The sequence below is a fragment of the Leptosomus discolor genome, chromosome 8, assembly GCF_034619465.1.
Source record: "Leptosomus discolor isolate bLepDis1 chromosome 8, bLepDis1.hap2, whole genome shotgun sequence".
In the NCBI taxonomy this organism is placed as follows: Eukaryota; Metazoa; Chordata; class Aves; order Leptosomiformes; family Leptosomidae; genus Leptosomus; species Leptosomus discolor.
In genome coordinates, this window is record NC_141398.1 from 56,741,771 (window position 1) to 56,758,660 (window position 16,890).

The window sequence follows — 16,890 nt, forward strand, 5'->3', positions numbered from 1 at the left end:
TGTAGAATAGAAGTCTAGGTGCTAATGGTTTTTGTTGCTTTCAAAGGACTCTGTTCTGACCCTGTGTTTGCAGAGAGTTAATGGCTTATGAATTGCACTGTAGGTCAAGACAGAGTACTTTAGCCTTGTTTTCTCAGGTGCTGTTGGTACTGCATTAATGTTTTGTGGGTATTTGAAGTGGGACCCATGGATGTTGTGCCTGCATTCTCTTGGTTCTTCCTCACTTTTGATGCTATGGATTCCACTCGAGGACTTGTCCCTGTGCCCTTCACATGTTCCACTATAAGGCTGTGTCTTTCTTGTTCAGACCTCACATCAGCCCCTACCCAGAATACCCAGAAGTTGAGACTCTGTCTTAGAACGTGCGACCTAATTTCTGTTCTTTGCAATCCAAAGACAAGTTGAACAGCAGGTGACTGAAATGGGGCTACAGGAGACGGCTGAGTTGGTGTACCAGCTTGGTGCTGCGGAATGCATAAATTCTGACTCTTTCCTCTTCCTCTACCATCTCTACATGCTGCTAACCAGGCACTCCAGCCCCTTTTCTTATCCTGGCTGTGACAGTGATCTGGGCATGAGGTGGGCTGTGTGACCTCATGAAGCCAGTGGAAAACTTTTTTATCTCGTTTGGCCACATGATTCCACTTGCTAGGCAAGCAGAGAACTAGGTTAGCAGAAGGTTTGATGAGCATCCTAGTTGGCCTACAGAAGCAGTGGGATCATAGCAACAGAAGAACAGAGTGGGGCACAAGGAGAGGAGTTGGGGTTGTTTCTTGTAACAGCAGTGAGCTGTTAGATTGGCTTACCTGTCCCTATGGCACATTTAAAGCTTTTGGACACCTGGCTCCTTCAGAAATCACCGTTCTTTCTTTTTCATACAGGAGTTATAGTAGCATTCCCCTACCTCCTTTTTCCATTTTGATCATAAGTATAATAAATATTGTGAGCTGCTCTGAGCTTGCAGTGAAGGATGCTATGGCAGCAGCATCTAGGACACAGGAAGAAAATCTGAGGTTGCTGAGAAAACTGGAAGATGTGAAGAAAACTGAGGTTTTCAAAATAAGCTATTCACAGGTTTGTTTCTAATACAAAGTCTTCCTTCAGTGAAAGAATTTCGATGCATGCATCATACATGATTTGATGTGTGGCCAGAAAGTGGCGCAGTGATTAATAGATTTAGCTTTATATATAAGTATTGCTTAAATACTTGGTGTATGTAAGCATTATGTTGCTTAAAATGTGAAGTATGTCTGTCTTATTTGAAAGGTCTTGCTGGTATCTAGAAAACGTTGGTTTTTGAAGTGTTGCTGGTATATCACTGGACATTCTGAAACTCTGCAAAAAGGGTCAGCAGGTCTGTGTAAATGGACCTGGAAGGCAATCCCCTCTGGGAAGACTTGGTTGTAAGAGGAGGTTGAGGTCATGCTCAGATGTTGCAGAAGGGGAGAGTCTTACTGCTGTGAATCAGTTTTACCATACAAGTGAATAACAGGTGGAGAAAAAGGTTATAATGGTAATGAAAACTGGAGCTTTGTATCTTCTGTTTCTGCTTATCCATTTGGTATATCCTTTGTAAGTTTTCTCTGTCTATGTTCCAGTTTCAGTGGGACTGGAACAACGGAAGAAAGGCTGCAATTCCTCTGACTGTGTGTAAACATCTACATTTTAGCCGTTCGTCTAGATTTGATTAATCATTTATAGAGAGAAATGGGTGTCTCCGCAATATGGCTCTCTTCATCCTAATATGGATGCCTAAATTAAATGAAATGCCTATTTCTCACCACTAATTAGAAAACATGTCTAGCTTGCTGACATGTAGGTGTTATGTTTATAGAGGTTTACAGTTATGTGAGAAGAGCCCTACTTAAAATATTTCAATAATGACATTTTTGTGGTGATAGAAAATATATTACTAGCTAACTAGATACAGAATGTGAAGTTTTTGCTATCTTTTTTTTTTTTTTTTTTTTTTTTCCCCCCCAGTATCAGTCTTAGAGAGCTGAAGACTGTCCTTCCCCAAGTAAACTTCAAAGTGAGCAGCATGAAGTTCTTGAAGGATAAATTTGCGGTAATTACCTGATAACTTATCTGTTTGCTATTATCTGATAGGTGTGGTTATTTCTTCTCAGGATACTGCCTGTATTTTTGCTTCTCACCATGTAGAGTTCAATAAATTATATTGGTTAATTTCTCGGTTTGGCTTTGCCTATGTCTAAGGCTATAAGAAAATACAGACATAAATGCTCCTTCTTTTCATTGTACAGTTGACCAAAGCCAACATTGGGTTTTGAGCTCCGGTGCTGATACTGTGCAAATGCATAGGAAACTGTTTTATGTTTAAGATAAATTCATATATTAAAAAAGAGATATTTTTTTTTTTTTTTGCAATATGATCGAGTAATAACCTCTCCACTCCAACCTGCTAATATTAAAAACTTCTAAAGGTCATTTCCATTCCTACAGGAATCTTAAATATCCCCACCTTTTCCTGCTTTCCAGTTCTCCACCCTTAAGGCATACATTCTTGCTTCTGTTGCTCCAGCTAACAAAGACCAAATGAAGTGCTACTTCAGTCTCAGTAACATAGTGGAAATGGAGTCAGGGTACAAAATGCAAGACCAAAGATGTGGTCTGGGAGCACTGTGTCACAAACCAAGAATCTAATTGTTTGTATTCTTAAAAAAATAAATTTAAAAAATCCCAAGCAGTTAAAATGAAGTTGGAATAGAACAGAATGTGTGAAAGGGTGGCAGCTGGAGTAAGAGTAACTTGTTTGCTGTGCAGATGTAGTTCACAGAATTCTAAATTCACTGTGTGCTACTTTCTATTGTAGGAAATAGGTGCTCACAAGGAAGAACTTAGTTTTGAACAGTTTCATTTGTTCTACAAGAAAATCATGTTCGAACAACAGAAATTGGTAAGGTTTTTTGTAAGTAGTCTTCGTACTATTAAACTGCTTGATCAGAATAGAGAGAATGCTGATTATTTTTTGTTTTGGTTACTTGTGACAGAAAAAGGGTATAGTTCTGTCCTTGATGTGTAGATAAGTCACCATCAGCAGTTGGCTTAAGATGATGAATAAGTCATTCGTGTTGCTTCTTTTGTGTTGATAGGAGAGATATGCACAGATATAACGAGTTTCTAGGAAGAACTTTTCTTGTGAGTTTGTTCAGGATGTAGAATGTCTTTTCATTAGGCTTGGCTGATCTCTTTACTGATAGGACCAAGGTTTTTCCATACTTGTATTAATGTCTTATCACCAAGAACACTCTGCAAATCATGAGGATGTATCCTGAGCATCAAATACAGCTGTTGTTCTTGTTGTCTCTCATGCTTGGAGTTTACCGGTGGTGAGGCCATTATAAGACATGCATCAGACAGTCCCTGGGAGGCATGAATACAGTGGAATTGCATTTTCGCTAATTTATATGGGCAACTGCCTGACTACTGTTTCCATGTATTCATTGCACACATTCATGAACTTGGTGGCAACTGCATACACTTAGTGACTCTGAAAGTTAGGAAACCTTTAAAACTGTGTGAAAACATGTAATTTGAAATTACTGGCATAAATATCTTTGACGCGCTTACTGTTGATTTATCTTGCAGTTACTAAAGCAGAAGCTTTGATAGTCAAAGTCAGTGCTGTTTCTTTCGGCAATAGAGCTTTCTTGTGCTGTTTAAAAGTGATGCTGAAATTATTGTGAAGTAATAAAAAATCTCCATTTACTGACAGGGTTTTAGTTTTGGCCAAGGAAGTAGTTAATTAGCTTCAGCAAAAAGTTGAAGAGTAAAACACAGAATAAGGAGGCTATCTGACTTCCTTAAACTCTTGTTATCGCTCCTTGTGGATCATTTCAAAGTAACCCCTCTGTTTGCTCAACAACTGCTTTGGGTCAGTTGATAAGTTTCCTGTGATCTGTAGCTATGCTGTGCCAAGCTGGAAGCAATTTGGGTTTTATATTCATATGAATAAATGTGATGGACGATACGTGATTTTCTGCGATGTCAAACAAAAGAAGCTCCCCAGGAACTTGACTGATGGTGTGCATGAGGTGCCTTATCAATAGCAAGTTTTTTGCCTGAGAATTGCATATGAGCACCCCGAAAGGCCTGAAGTGCAGTTGCCAGCCTCGGCAGTATGGTTTTTCTTATGCGTTTAATTCAAAATGTGTCTTGCCAACTTGTATGCATCTTCTTTAGAGCAGACAGGCATATATTTCTCCTTCCCAAACCAATGGACATTATTAGATGGAATTAGATAAAAAATCGCATATTCTTTTGTTACTTATCTTTCCCCCCTTTTTTGTGCGTGTTGTTTGTTTGTTTTTGTTTTGTTTTAAGATTCTTGATGAATTCAAAAAGGATTCCTCTGTGTTCATTCTTGGGTGAGACTTTTCATTTGTATTATTTTTCCACATTTCCATATGGTTGTAGTGCTGCAGGATTTTTTTTTTTGATTACATCACTGATTTTTTTTGTTCTGATGCTTTAGTAAGTGAAAAGAGATGATACATCTTTTTGCATTCAGAAAGGTGAACTTTATCAAGTCCTGAATATAATTTGATAAATGTTTTTTTACTCCCTGACCACAAAAATGGTATGGACTGAATATGCCTATCTCCTGATTTTACTGAGAGCTGAACTATGGAATGACAATTTGATGGAGACGTTTTAACTCAAGTCTGGAGAGTGGTGTGGTGCACAGGCTTTGCCTAGACTTAAGCAAAATGCTGATAGTAACAGTTCCTGCATCTTTCACTTGGTGGATTTGTGAATTTAAGTGAAGTGTGTACAGCATGAAAATGAGGTCACAGGCGTTGCTAACATTTTGACTGTGCATTAAACTAGTTTGTTTTGAATATTACACTAACAGGTTAAGCAAGTTACTTAAAAAGTTTGCTCTGAGCGTATTTCCTTAGCCCTTGGTCATGTCATATGAACGAAACTTTGTAAGACTGCTTAAACACACAGATTTATCAAGGATGGGTAGGTTTTAAATACCTTATTGGTACCAGATGATGTGGCATTTGTGTTCTATAAGAGGGAAAGCAGTTGTGCTACATTTTCTTGGTGCAGCTGCATCTCACCTCCTTTCTCAGGAGGTTTTGATCTATCACAGTGGATCATCTGAATAATACACGGAAGGAGTTATTTGTGGAAGCATGGCTCTATGATAATTTAAAAGAACAGTGTCTCCGTATCCTCAACTAAACTGAACAACACCTCTACCAAGTGAATGCCGCTTATACAAAGCAGTGAGCACAGATTTGGTACTTTTCCCAACGAATCACTATCAAAAGTACATCAGGACTCCAGGAGGCTTTATTTAAAGACTCAAAGTACAGTAATTAGATAATACAATATTACAAGCCTAATCTGAATTCCATTGAAGTTACAGAAACTGTCTTGGTGGTGTCAGCACATTTATACTGTAAATCCAAGATACAAATCCATGTCGTTTTCTGCTATAGCATCTGTGACACTTGCTCTCTTATTTCTTTAGCTTCACTTTCCCTTTCTTTTTTTTTAATTAAAGAAATACTGACCGTCCAGACGCTTCAGCAGTTCATCTCCATGACTTTCAGAGATTCCTGCTACATGAGCAGCAGGTGGGAAGGTTGCAGAAATACTGAGTTCTTCTTTTTGAGGTGTCTCAGAATTCTATGCTCATTAGAAAGAAATGTGATGTGTCACAAGATATGATTGATGTTGTCTGTGATACTAGGCCTTGGAAAGATTTCACCTTCTTTGTTGCTGTTGAAGTTTAAAAGAATTATTACTTTTTATCTATATAAAGACACTGAAGGTGCTCCAGAGGACGAGAGGGAGGACAAAGTAAATAAGGTTTTAAAAGATCTCCATTTAGTCATGTAGATAAATAGACAAGGTTAGACATAAACACTGGAAAAGATGTCAAAGATGATGGCCTGGCCTAGTTACGCTTGTCATCATATGTACATCTGGGGTAGTGCCTTGGCCCCATTTTAGCAGCTCTTATAAAATGCTGAGCTGACTGCATGCATTTGAGTCAAAGCTCATTTTCTGTTGAAGGGAGCCAGCTTGATGTCTCGTCCCAGCAAGCAGATAAGGATGGAGGCAGGGATTGGAACTGTGACTTCATGGTCTTCTATAATGTTAATTACCGCAGACACCAACAATTGTGCGATATTTGCTAGGCACTGCTAAGCTCCAGGTTTGCAAATATGATTGAAAAGACAGACCTACACTTCCTGTATAAACTTGCTACTTTCCTTTTCTCTCTGTTTCACTTTGTTAAAAGTATGTTCAGATTGCATTTAGAAATGAGAGAGATCATAGTTAAGGCATACCCTTCAAGGAGGCCGGGTTTTTTCTGTGTGTGTACCTGCATATGTGTACATATGTAGTATGTATCTTGTGGGCCTTCAATCTATACAGAGCTGCTTAGATGGAGATCTCTTCCCCCTTAGACATTACAGAGGAAACTCTTAAGATATGTGGGTACAATACAATACATTAGCAGTAAACTGGCCAGATGAGAGAGAAGTAAATCTGATCTGTAGGTCTCTGTTCCTTATTTGATTTTATATAGAATAACACCACTTCTAAAGTTTTTCTTCTACTGTATTATTATTATTATCTGAAGGAGTCTTGGGCACAAGATATCAGTAAAGTCCGAGAACGAATGACGAAGTTTATTGATGACACTATGAGAGAAACTGCTGAACCCTTCCTCTTTGTTGATGAGGTAAGATGATGATACTTTCCAATAGTTTCTCGTGGACTTTTTCCTTTCACTGCTAGTTCCTAGTTAGTTGGATGGCAGATCTTCTTGGCTTCTCTTGCTACGTTGCCGGGTGTCTTCTAGTCTTCTATGGTAAAAACATTTAAATTCTCTCTCTTTGTATTGTAGTTCCTCACGTACCTTTTTGCAAAAGAAAACAGTATTTGGGATGAGAAATATGATTCAATAGATGCGCAGGACATGAATAATCCTTTGTCCCACTACTGGATTTCTTCCTCTCACAACACGTAAGTCCCAACCGAAAGTCCCACTGTCTATCCCTGTTCAGACAGACCTTTCATGTGTTAGGGGAAAGCAATACTTATAAATTATGCCAAAAATACACTGCGTGGATGTGTGAGACCTTCCTAAAGTCTGATGTAAATGTGGCAAATACAGTTTGTGAGACTTCTTTTTCCCTTTCGCTTAAGATCTTGGAACTTTTGAGATAAACCCAAGCTCAGCTGCCAGGAAACCAAAACCCTGAATCCTGTTACAAAAATAAAAAGTCTTGAGTTGAAACTATTCCAGTCTCTCTGCTTTCAGAAATTAAAGTTATTGAAGAAGCTTCCATTTTTTCCAAGCACCACCAGCCTTGTTGAGCTAGTGTTGGTGTTACCTGAATGCTAGAATGCCATAAGGACCCCACTTGTCCTGTGGGAAAATCCCATACTGTTAGCGTGATCTGAAGGGGAGTGGATTGGTTGTCTTGGGAAAGGAGGGAGTGATGTGCTTTATTGATAGATACTCTGACAGTTTACAATGTCACAAAGTGGAAATGATTTGGTCCTGAGCGGGAAAGGAATATGGAGACCTTAAATTAGCACATCTTCTGATCAGGACTTGGCTATTCATGGTCTTTGCCTGGACGACAAAGATTGGAGCAGACAGAGGTGCCTGAGGAAGAGTGCCATTTGCTTTCCGTGCTCTTTGTTATTTTGAATTTATTTCACAGCCAGAACTTTTAAGGCCTGGGGACTGTATTTTTGTTCTTACTGTTTTTGGAATTCTATGCTTTTTAACTTAGCTGCTGATTTCTGTAGTTTGTGTCTAAAGTATCCAGCCCTTTTCCTTCACAGTCTGTGGTATGCAAGCTCTTCAGCCCCAGTGCAAACCTATGTCATGATGAGTATGAACTGTCTTCAAGTTAAGAGGATTTGCTCATCTGGCATTGTAATGAAAAGAAAGCAAGTGTAAAGAGAGGGAGGAGGGATGAACAAATAAAATTCTGCAGGGAATGAAATGAAGTGGATGTGGATATAGCTTATAGGTATATTCTGAAGTTAGGGTGTGGTATCACTCCAAATACCTTCCATGTCCCTCCAAACATGATTATGCCTCAGCATGATGAGGTTTAGGTATGTTTCAAAGCTCATGATTTGCTCTCCAGAAATGTGTCAGTTAGAGTTCGTTGATGTTTAGATTGAGCCTTTAACCTCCTATAATTTGGTCTATTCAAAAACCTGATAGCATCAGGTCCAGTTCTTCCATTAGATGTAAAAAAAAAAAAAAAAAAAAAAAAAATAATCAACATACATTCTCCATGACAGGAGAAGAAATGTTGCCCAGTGAGTGAATGGTAAATGGTTGAAATTGACTGTGTGCTTTTTACAATTCCCTCTTATTTCTTAGGTATCTGACAGGAGACCAGCTTCGAAGTGAATCCTCCACAGAAGCTTACATCAGGTGCCTTAGAATGGGATGTCGATGTATTGAGTGTGAGTAAAGAGTTTGTGGAGCGGTTTGTAACGTGCTGTCCATATAAGTGCAGTTTCCCCTGTTTACCGAGAAAGAAAAAAGAACCGAAAACAGAAGCTAGTTTGTTTTCTGAAGTTGAAGTTAGTCATATAAAACCCACCAATTCCCTAAATTGTTTTTCTTATGCCTCACTGTTGCCCTGTTCACTTGGTCTGATTCTTATTCCCTTGGAATTCTAAGAAGGTCTTTCTAAATCTCATCTCACTGGACAGAAAAATATTCCATCTTGGATCTACTATATGAAAGCACAGGATTTAAACTGTAATTACTTGTGCAGTGTAGATAGGTAAATAGTTTATTTGCCTTCATTGTAATATGGACAAGCCTAAGGCACAGAGTTTTCTGTAATTTCATGCAATTTGTCATTCTGTTCAACTTGCTTGTAACAGCAGTTATGCAACATCAGTTGATGTCTGTGCATTTGTTTTCCACTGTGTTTGCATCTTCATCCCTGTGCTTGTGTACCTTATTGAAAAGTTTGACTTTAATTTCATGTTATTTCACCAGTTGCTTCATAGAACTAGTTGCTACTACCTGTGCAATTTGGCCAGTGCAAAATGTACCTCGAATTAGAGTTTCAGGGTTAAAATCAACAAAAGAGATAAGCTGTCAACTTGCCACTTGGCGTGTATTTATTCCTGGAAAATTATTGTAAACTAGTAGACTGACAATATAGCTGGCTGAATTCCTTATTTCCGGATTCCCACGCGATAATGCTTAGGGAAAATTTTATATTGTATTTTATTTGTATTGTTCTTGCTTAATTTCTTCTGTGAGAGACACAAATTCATCTAATAGAGTATTTTATTAGAACATTGGAGTCTATGGCTCGCTATGTGAAACACTGAAGATTTGGATGTATTCTTTCTAGTAGAGTCATTTAAGTAACGGCTTGGTCTCTCCCTTTTCCCACTGCTTGTCTTTCCTAGTGGATTGCTGGGATGGTCCTGATGGGAAACCCATCATTTATCATGGATGGACACGGACAACAAAGATCAAATTTGATGACGTAGTACAGGCAATCAAAGATCATGCCTTTGTTGCATCTGAGTAAGCTTTGATTTATTTTCCTTAAACCTGTTTTCGGGAAGGTCTAAGCATATGAACTTACTTTCTCTGTAATCTAGAGAAAAAAGTAATAGAAGAATAATGACACTCTAGTAGTCTTTGTTGCTGAATGTGAGCCTTTAATAGATTCGGTTTTGAGGAAGAGTCCCATTACTTAACAATTTGCTGATAAGGAAGATAGTGAGTACCCTAAAGTGGTTCCCATCTCCTTGCTTGGGTCTTCGTTTATTATATTAAAGTGTGAAACTTCAAATGCTGAATAGTATGTCTTAATTTTTTTAAAAAAAGTAATAAAATACTACAAGTGACAAGCAATATATCTATCAGGTGATGTTCATGTTGTAGGGGAGGTCATAGCTGAGAAGATGTAGAATTCATAGCATGCCTCCTGAACTGATAATATGGCTTTACATCTGTGTCTCTGCTCTGCCCTTCTATAACTTGTGCTGAGATGTCCTTAACATGAAAAATATTGCCTCAAAATTGGGAAAGAGATAGGACTCTGTGTCCTGTCTTTCCGCTTTACCAGCTGGACATAGAGAAGCATTATTTTCTCATGTGGGACAGTGTCTACACAGGCATATTGTGTAAATGACAACCATAATACATGATGCAATATGGTTTCGGACCATCTGTACCGTGAATGCAGTGTGATGCTTTCCCTATTTGCGTTAAGGGATAGGCTACCCAGAAGGAATATTGAAGTATTTCCTGGATATGCAGGGACAAAATTAGAAAAGCCAAAGCTCATCCAGAGATGAAATTGCTGAGGGTTGTGAAGGACAACAAGAAAGACTTCTACACGTACAACTGGAGCAAAAAGAAGGCTAAGAAAAATGTGAGCCTGCTGCTGAATTGAAGAGGAGGCTTAGTGACTGGTGAAGGCTGAAGTACTCAATGCTTTTTCTGCCTCAGTTTTCAATGATGAGGCTGGAACACATGATATCCAAGGGGAAGCTCACAGAACTAAGTTTGTTTAGCTTCAAGAAGAGGTTGATGAGGGAGTCTGGTTGCTGCCTTCCACTACCTAGTGGATGATTATAGAGAAGATGGAGCCAGACTTCTCAGAGTGCATGTGAAGGAAAACAGACACAATTTTGCAGAGGGGAGAAACAAATTTTCACATAATGGTGCTTTAGCACTGAAACTGTGAAAGAGTCTTTGTCCTTGCAGATATTCAAATCTTGGCCGGACAAAGTTCTGAGCAATGTGATCTAACCTAGGAACTGGGCCTTCCTAGAGAAGGGGTTTGGACTAGATGGCTTCCAGAGGTCTCTTCTGACCTTAATGATTCTATGATTGCACATCTGTTGTTATCTGTTGTGTGTCTATCTCTATTCCTTTTGTCTTTTTGTTCGCTTTAAATATTTTCTTTGATGTGGGGGATTGAGGGCGGATGCCCTTTTCCTTGCCTTGCCAGTTGTATCGAGAAGAAATTGTCTTCATTCACCTTTGTTTTCTCGATCAAAGATACCCAGTCATTTTGTCAATTGAAGAGCACTGTAGTGTGGAGCAGCAGCGACACATGGCCAGAGTGTTCAAGGAGGTATTTGGGGATCAGCTTTTAATGAAGCCTGTTGAAGCCAGTGCAGATCAGCTACCATCACCAACCCAGCTGAAAGAAAAAATCATCATCAAGGTAGGCTTGCTTCGTGTGCTGGTAGATGAAGTAGGAAAACAAGAGCAGGAGCCAGAAATACTACTTCTGGTTTCACAGCTTAGGTGTTGTTTCTGTTGAGATACAAGAAACAGCATGCTTGAAGTGTACTAGTAGCATTTTGCAGTTTTATACAGAGTTCTGCAAAACTACATATTAAAGTGCTTGCTACTGGTTTTCTTTGCAATTAAGTGTTGGTAGTTCAAGCACCAGATCAAATTCCAGCTCTTTTCTAAAGGTCTTGCAGCTCCTGAAATGTCACTGCTGAATTTCAGCAAGGGTTCGCTGCTGCAGATGCCTGTCATAGACTTCTCATACAATGTGGCCTGCTTAAAAATGATAAAAGTATGTTCTTGGATAGAAAGTTAGTGTTGTTAACTCTCTTTTCAAAGAATGCCTCTCATTCAAGTGAAACCCAAAGCCCTTGCAGGCTGCTCACTGAAGTTGTCAAGATTGCTTGCAAATTTTAAAAATTGATGGGTGTTTACTAACTCAGTGTGATTTAAATGTGCAATTTAGTGAACCACTTGTGAAACACGGAAGTGCTCCTAGAAGCAGTCACTGTTAGTGTCTTACTTTCTGGGCAATACAGATGCTATACTCAGTACTGTTGTGCAACAACATGAGGCGGATAACAAAAAGGAAGACTTTTCAGATTGAAACTGCAGTAGAACTTTTCAACAGGCGAAATTGGGTGGAGAATCTGAGGACTGCTCATGATCTCTTTAGTAAAATAATAATTACTTTTGTCCATGCTCCAGTTTTTGTGCTCTTGTAACAGTACTGCATCCTATGTATTAAACTTTGAACAGAATAAATAAGGGTAGGTAGATACAAGCATGCAGCTCTTGAATGTAAGACTGGAAATAATAGCACCCCACTACAAGGTGCAGAAGTTCTGTGCTTAAGTTTGTGGCTTTTTTTTCCCCTCCAAACTGTCTGTTGTTGCTTCACTAGAGCATAGAGGGGATTTGCACATGAATGACAGGTCTGCTTTAAAGGGAATTACAAACTACTGTAAGTCTGTATAAGAGAACATCCATATGACTCTGTCCTGTCTAGAAGAGCATTAAAGAGTCTTTAAAATATATCAGCACCTGCCAGTGAGCTAGTTGTGTTATTTGGCTTTTGTTTGGAAAATGTTGTCAGTAAACAGTCAGGGGCAACTCCTACTTCAGGGGCCTGTGAGATTTTTCAGATAAGCCTGTCAAATTGAAATCTACCTACAGTAGGCTATGCAGAACTGAATGTAGTTGAGAACTACTAGCTATGAGATGATGAATCCCATCATTAACTGCAGTTAAGTATTTGATGTTACCCTTAGCCCCTTGAGCCACTGGATTTTTGTGAGCACTCTCAAGAAAGTAGAACTTCTCCCCTCTTTTCAGAAAAGATTTTGGTTCTGCTCATTCTTCTTGTAGAGTGAATTCCTCATTCATTTTAATTCCTCATTTTTTTTGTTTTGGGGTTTTCTTTTTTTGCTCCTTGTGTCCTGCTCTCTGCAGAGGGATTCTTGTTTTATGCTTATTTCTTGGGATGTGTCACTTCATGTGTTCTGTCCTCTAAAGAATGGTGAGCTCTTATCAAACTAGTTGTTTCTTCATTGCTTGAATGATATCTCTTAAAGTTTAAGCTTGATTATGAGATTTAAAGAAAGAAATCCAGCCCTGTTGCATAAAGCCTTGTGGAACAGCTGTTGTTAACAGTAATGACAAGAAGGCGGTTCTGCAATGGAGGGAAATATTTCCAGTAATACTGAGTATGCTGAAATATTATGACCAATTTTATATATGATTCTATGTGAGTGTATGAATGTGGTGGTGTTTTTTTTTTTAAGCACAAAAAACTGGGGCCAAAGGGAGACATTGATGTGAACTTGGAAGACAAGAAAGAAGAAAAAAAGCAACAAGGAGAACTTTACATGTGGGACACAATAGAACAGGTATCACTTATGTGACATTTGCTACAGTTTGTTACTAGGTTGTGTAATATTGTAAATTTATGTGAATTTTCTCAATATTTGTGTAACTAAGATTATCAGTTGAACAGGTGTGAATGAGGGGAAGAAGATATTTTGTTTATTGTTATACCTTGTTTTGAAACTGTGGTTAGTGAGTTTCCCTTTGTCTCGTTAATGGTTTCAATATCTCTCACCTTTTAGAAATGGACTCGGCACTACTGTGCTATTGCTGATGAAAAGCTTTTGTTCAGTGATGATATAGAACAGAATGCTGATGAAGATTCATCAAAGGTGATGGTTATGTTTTGTTGCTGAAGCATGTTCTTTTTATTCTTTCAGATTATTTCAGTGTCTAGAGGGATATTTTTATGCTGATGTTGAAATTGTAGAGGATCAGTGTCAGATAATGAGTGTATCTGGAGGTAAAAAAAATTTAAAAAGGGTCTTTGCCAAGGTACTCCAGTTAACCCTGTTTTCAATAAAATAATTTTTTCCCTTGGCTAATTGAGGACTTGCAGAGGAGTACAAAGACAATGAAATACAATTTTGGTACTTAAATGCTAATGCTGCTGCATGAACTGACAAAGTCTGTATATACTTTTGGCTAAGTTATTGCTAGTCTTAAACTAGACAGTTGATGAACTAAGGTTTGTGGTGTTAGTAATACAGCACACGTCTTATGCAGTGCCTGCTGTTCATTTCACATTTGCAAAGTGTTTGTCACATGTGAGCACGCATTACTTGGCTGCTGTGCATGGTAAGAGAGAAGCATGAGGCTCCGTAAGGGTTGCAATAGCTGTGATGATCAGGATGGTTTCTTGTTCTGACCTTCTAGGTTTCCATGCATGCTCTTTCATTTCTAACATGTGTGCACATGGTTCAGAGATCTCTCTGCGCATGCAGAACACTTTCTACCCAGTCATCTAGATGTTAATGTCAGTAAAATAATTAATATGTAAGGAAGAACACAGATGAATCCTGGAAAAAGCTGATTAGAAGCTCTATGAATTAGCATTAGGGTGTTTTGCCTTGAATATATAAATCAGTGTTTGCATTGCTGCACTCTTTCACTTTCTGTTGAGTACATACTTGAATAAGGCTGAAGTTGATCACTGCTCCAAAGAAATGGCTTGGCTGGGGAGGAGAGTCCAGGGTGGCTATAAAGGTGATTGGCTTGTTTGTGGAAGGAGAGTTAAAGGCTAGGAAGAGCTGAAATATTGAAGTAGTAGATTGCTGTATCAATAACAAGTATTTTGTTTCAAAATCGTAAAATTAGAACGCACTATAAAAATTCTTATTTTCCGGTCTAGGAGGTGAAACGTACTGAACTGCACTTAAAAGAGAAATGGTTCCATGGGAAAATGAAAGAGGGGAGAACAACTGCTGAGAAACTGCTCCAGGAATATTGTGCTGAAATGGGTGGCAAGGATGGGACATTCCTAGTTAGGGAAAGTGAGGCTTTCCCTAATGATTGCACCTTGTCATTCTGGTATGGTGATTGTCATAAAAATTTTATGTTTGTTTTATGACTTTGCACAAAAATGTGTATATTTTTCAAGTATGCATTTATAGCTGAGAGGAAATGGGAATAAGGAGTTGCTATTATTACTAGAATGTTATTGATGGAATTGTAAAAGCTACTTTCTCAATTAAACTTCAGCGTAGCTTCGTGCATTTTGGTAGAGTAGGCTTTATTTGAAGTGTTACAGTTGTCAAGGGAAGGCTAACTGGTTTGATTTCCTCCCAACCCCCCAACTTTTCTATTGCTCTGGCAGGAAACAGGATGTGTTATTTCCTCAATGACTGGGACAAAATTTGATCTTTTAATTTAGCGATAAATTACTGATTTCTGCACTGAAAAGGTGGTCTCATGAGTGTACCTTTATTAGCAGAGATTGATCCTTTCAATGAAAGTTTCCTCTAGAGGGAAAATAAGAAAGAATTTTCAGGGCTTTTTTAGTTTGTTTTTTTGGTAGTCTGGGTTGGGTTTTTTGTTTTTTGTTTTTTTTCTTCTGGCTGGGGCATTATAAGGAATAGTGTATCAGAGAGATGTCTGACCCAGAGAGCTGTCAGAGCAAATTTGGCAGGGATTAAGTTTATGCCAGATTTTAAACCATTGTGGGTTGAAAATTATTCTTTTCGGTCCTGTAATCTTTCTTGTCTGGAGTTTTGTTGCTGTTCTTACATTGGTTGTTTTACAAGGTGATGGAAACTTCTTGCCTCTTCACAAGCTCACCAAGTAGTTGACCAGGAATGAGTGAAGAAAAGCTTCAAAAAAAGACAACTTGTTATAAAACCTTTCTTTTCCTTATGCCCCTCTTGATTTGTTCAGGAGGTCAGGTAGAGTCCAGCACTGCCGGATCCGTTCTTCAAGTGATGGGGACACTGTGAAATACTACCTGACAGACAACCTCACTTTCGATAGCATCTATGATCTCATTCAACACTACAAGGAGGCCCACTTGCGATGTGCTGAGTTTGAGCTGCGTCTGACTGATGCTGTGCCTAATCCCAGCCCTCACGAGACTAAAGAGTAAGTACAGCAGAAGGCAAGCAGCAGGGTGGTTATGTCAGTGCCCTTTCCGTTGTTTTAGATGGTCTTGGATTTTTGCATAGAAAATTCCCTGGATTCAGGAGCACACCTGAGTGTTGCTTGTCCATGGATGTCGTAGGAATAGAATTCCTTGAAAGATGCTGAGTAAGATCACTGACTGAGAACCTGGTACAACAGAGAGCAGTCACTGAGAAAGCAATTTATTCTAGCAGCAGCTAGGAAAATCAGCGAGAACTGTAATGCTGTGGAAATGTGCCAATTCCTTCTTTCTCTGCTCAGTGTTTTACAACACCCAGTAGGTTGGATTAGTTATGTAGTAGCTGGCTGTGGTCTGGCAACTAAGTGGTCATGGTCTGTGCTGTCTGGAATCTCTGTTAGTGGGGCAGTGAGCCCAAACAGTTACGTTTTCCTAATCCCGCCCTCCACCTCACCCGTGTCAGAGCTGGTTAGGCTGATTTCGCCTCATGCCGGTAGGAAGTAGTATAGCTTTGTGCTTGTTTCCAGCTTGTGTTTGCCTGATGTAGGTCCTGGGCAGAGCTTGCTCTTATTTGCTGGCAGAACACTGTAATCACTGCCCTTTGTTCTGTGTTCTTTGCAGTGAGAAAAAGTCTCCTTGGCATGTGAAATACTGATGTGTGATTTTAAACTTCCTTTTGCACCCCTCTCGGGGATCTGGGAGTCACTGACCACCTATAGATATCTCTGGAAGCCAGTGAGAGGGGAGGGCAGGGTTTAAGGGTTAGGCTTTCCTGCCTTTCTGTGTAAGGTGGAGATGCACTGTCAGCATAAGTGGTTACAGCTTCAGTGAAGGCACATTAAATCCAAGACAGGTCCATCCCTACAATGAAAGATAAAATCAAGCTCTGAATAAAAGAATTCAAATGCCTGGTGTATTTCTTTTGTCTGTGTTTGAGCTTTTCCTTAAATCTACTATGTCAAAACTGAATAAACTACTGAAAACTGAATGGCAGACTAAAGGCAGGATCCAGTGCCTTTGTTTCAGGAAGGAATGCAGACTTATGTTTTGTGATTTCAGACAGACAATGTGTTCTGATATATTCTTGATGCTTTCATCTAAAATAAGCTGCTGTGTTACAACGCTTTGTAATCTGCTGTCACAGGTGGCA

The 16,890-nt window shown here is 39.0% G+C and overlaps 1 protein-coding gene across 1 annotated transcript in view; it reads left to right on the forward strand.

Annotated features, from left to right (window-relative positions):
• PLCG2 (phospholipase C gamma 2) overlaps positions 1-16,890 on the forward strand; it is a 57,922-nt gene that overhangs the window by 20,972 nt on the left and 20,060 nt on the right. The window contains exons 5-17 of the mRNA XM_086468785.1: positions 1,984-2,068; positions 2,834-2,917; positions 4,345-4,388; positions 5,540-5,612; positions 6,629-6,730; positions 6,896-7,014; positions 8,399-8,484; positions 9,454-9,574; positions 11,063-11,231; positions 13,087-13,191; positions 13,411-13,500; positions 14,520-14,698; positions 15,542-15,742. Coding sequence (XP_086324911.1) covers positions 1,984-2,068; positions 2,834-2,917; positions 4,345-4,388; positions 5,540-5,612; positions 6,629-6,730; positions 6,896-7,014; positions 8,399-8,484; positions 9,454-9,574; positions 11,063-11,231; positions 13,087-13,191; positions 13,411-13,500; positions 14,520-14,698; positions 15,542-15,742 — 1,458 coding nt within the window. The remainder of the gene's footprint in view (positions 1-1,983; positions 2,069-2,833; positions 2,918-4,344; positions 4,389-5,539; positions 5,613-6,628; positions 6,731-6,895; positions 7,015-8,398; positions 8,485-9,453; positions 9,575-11,062; positions 11,232-13,086; positions 13,192-13,410; positions 13,501-14,519; positions 14,699-15,541; positions 15,743-16,890) is intronic.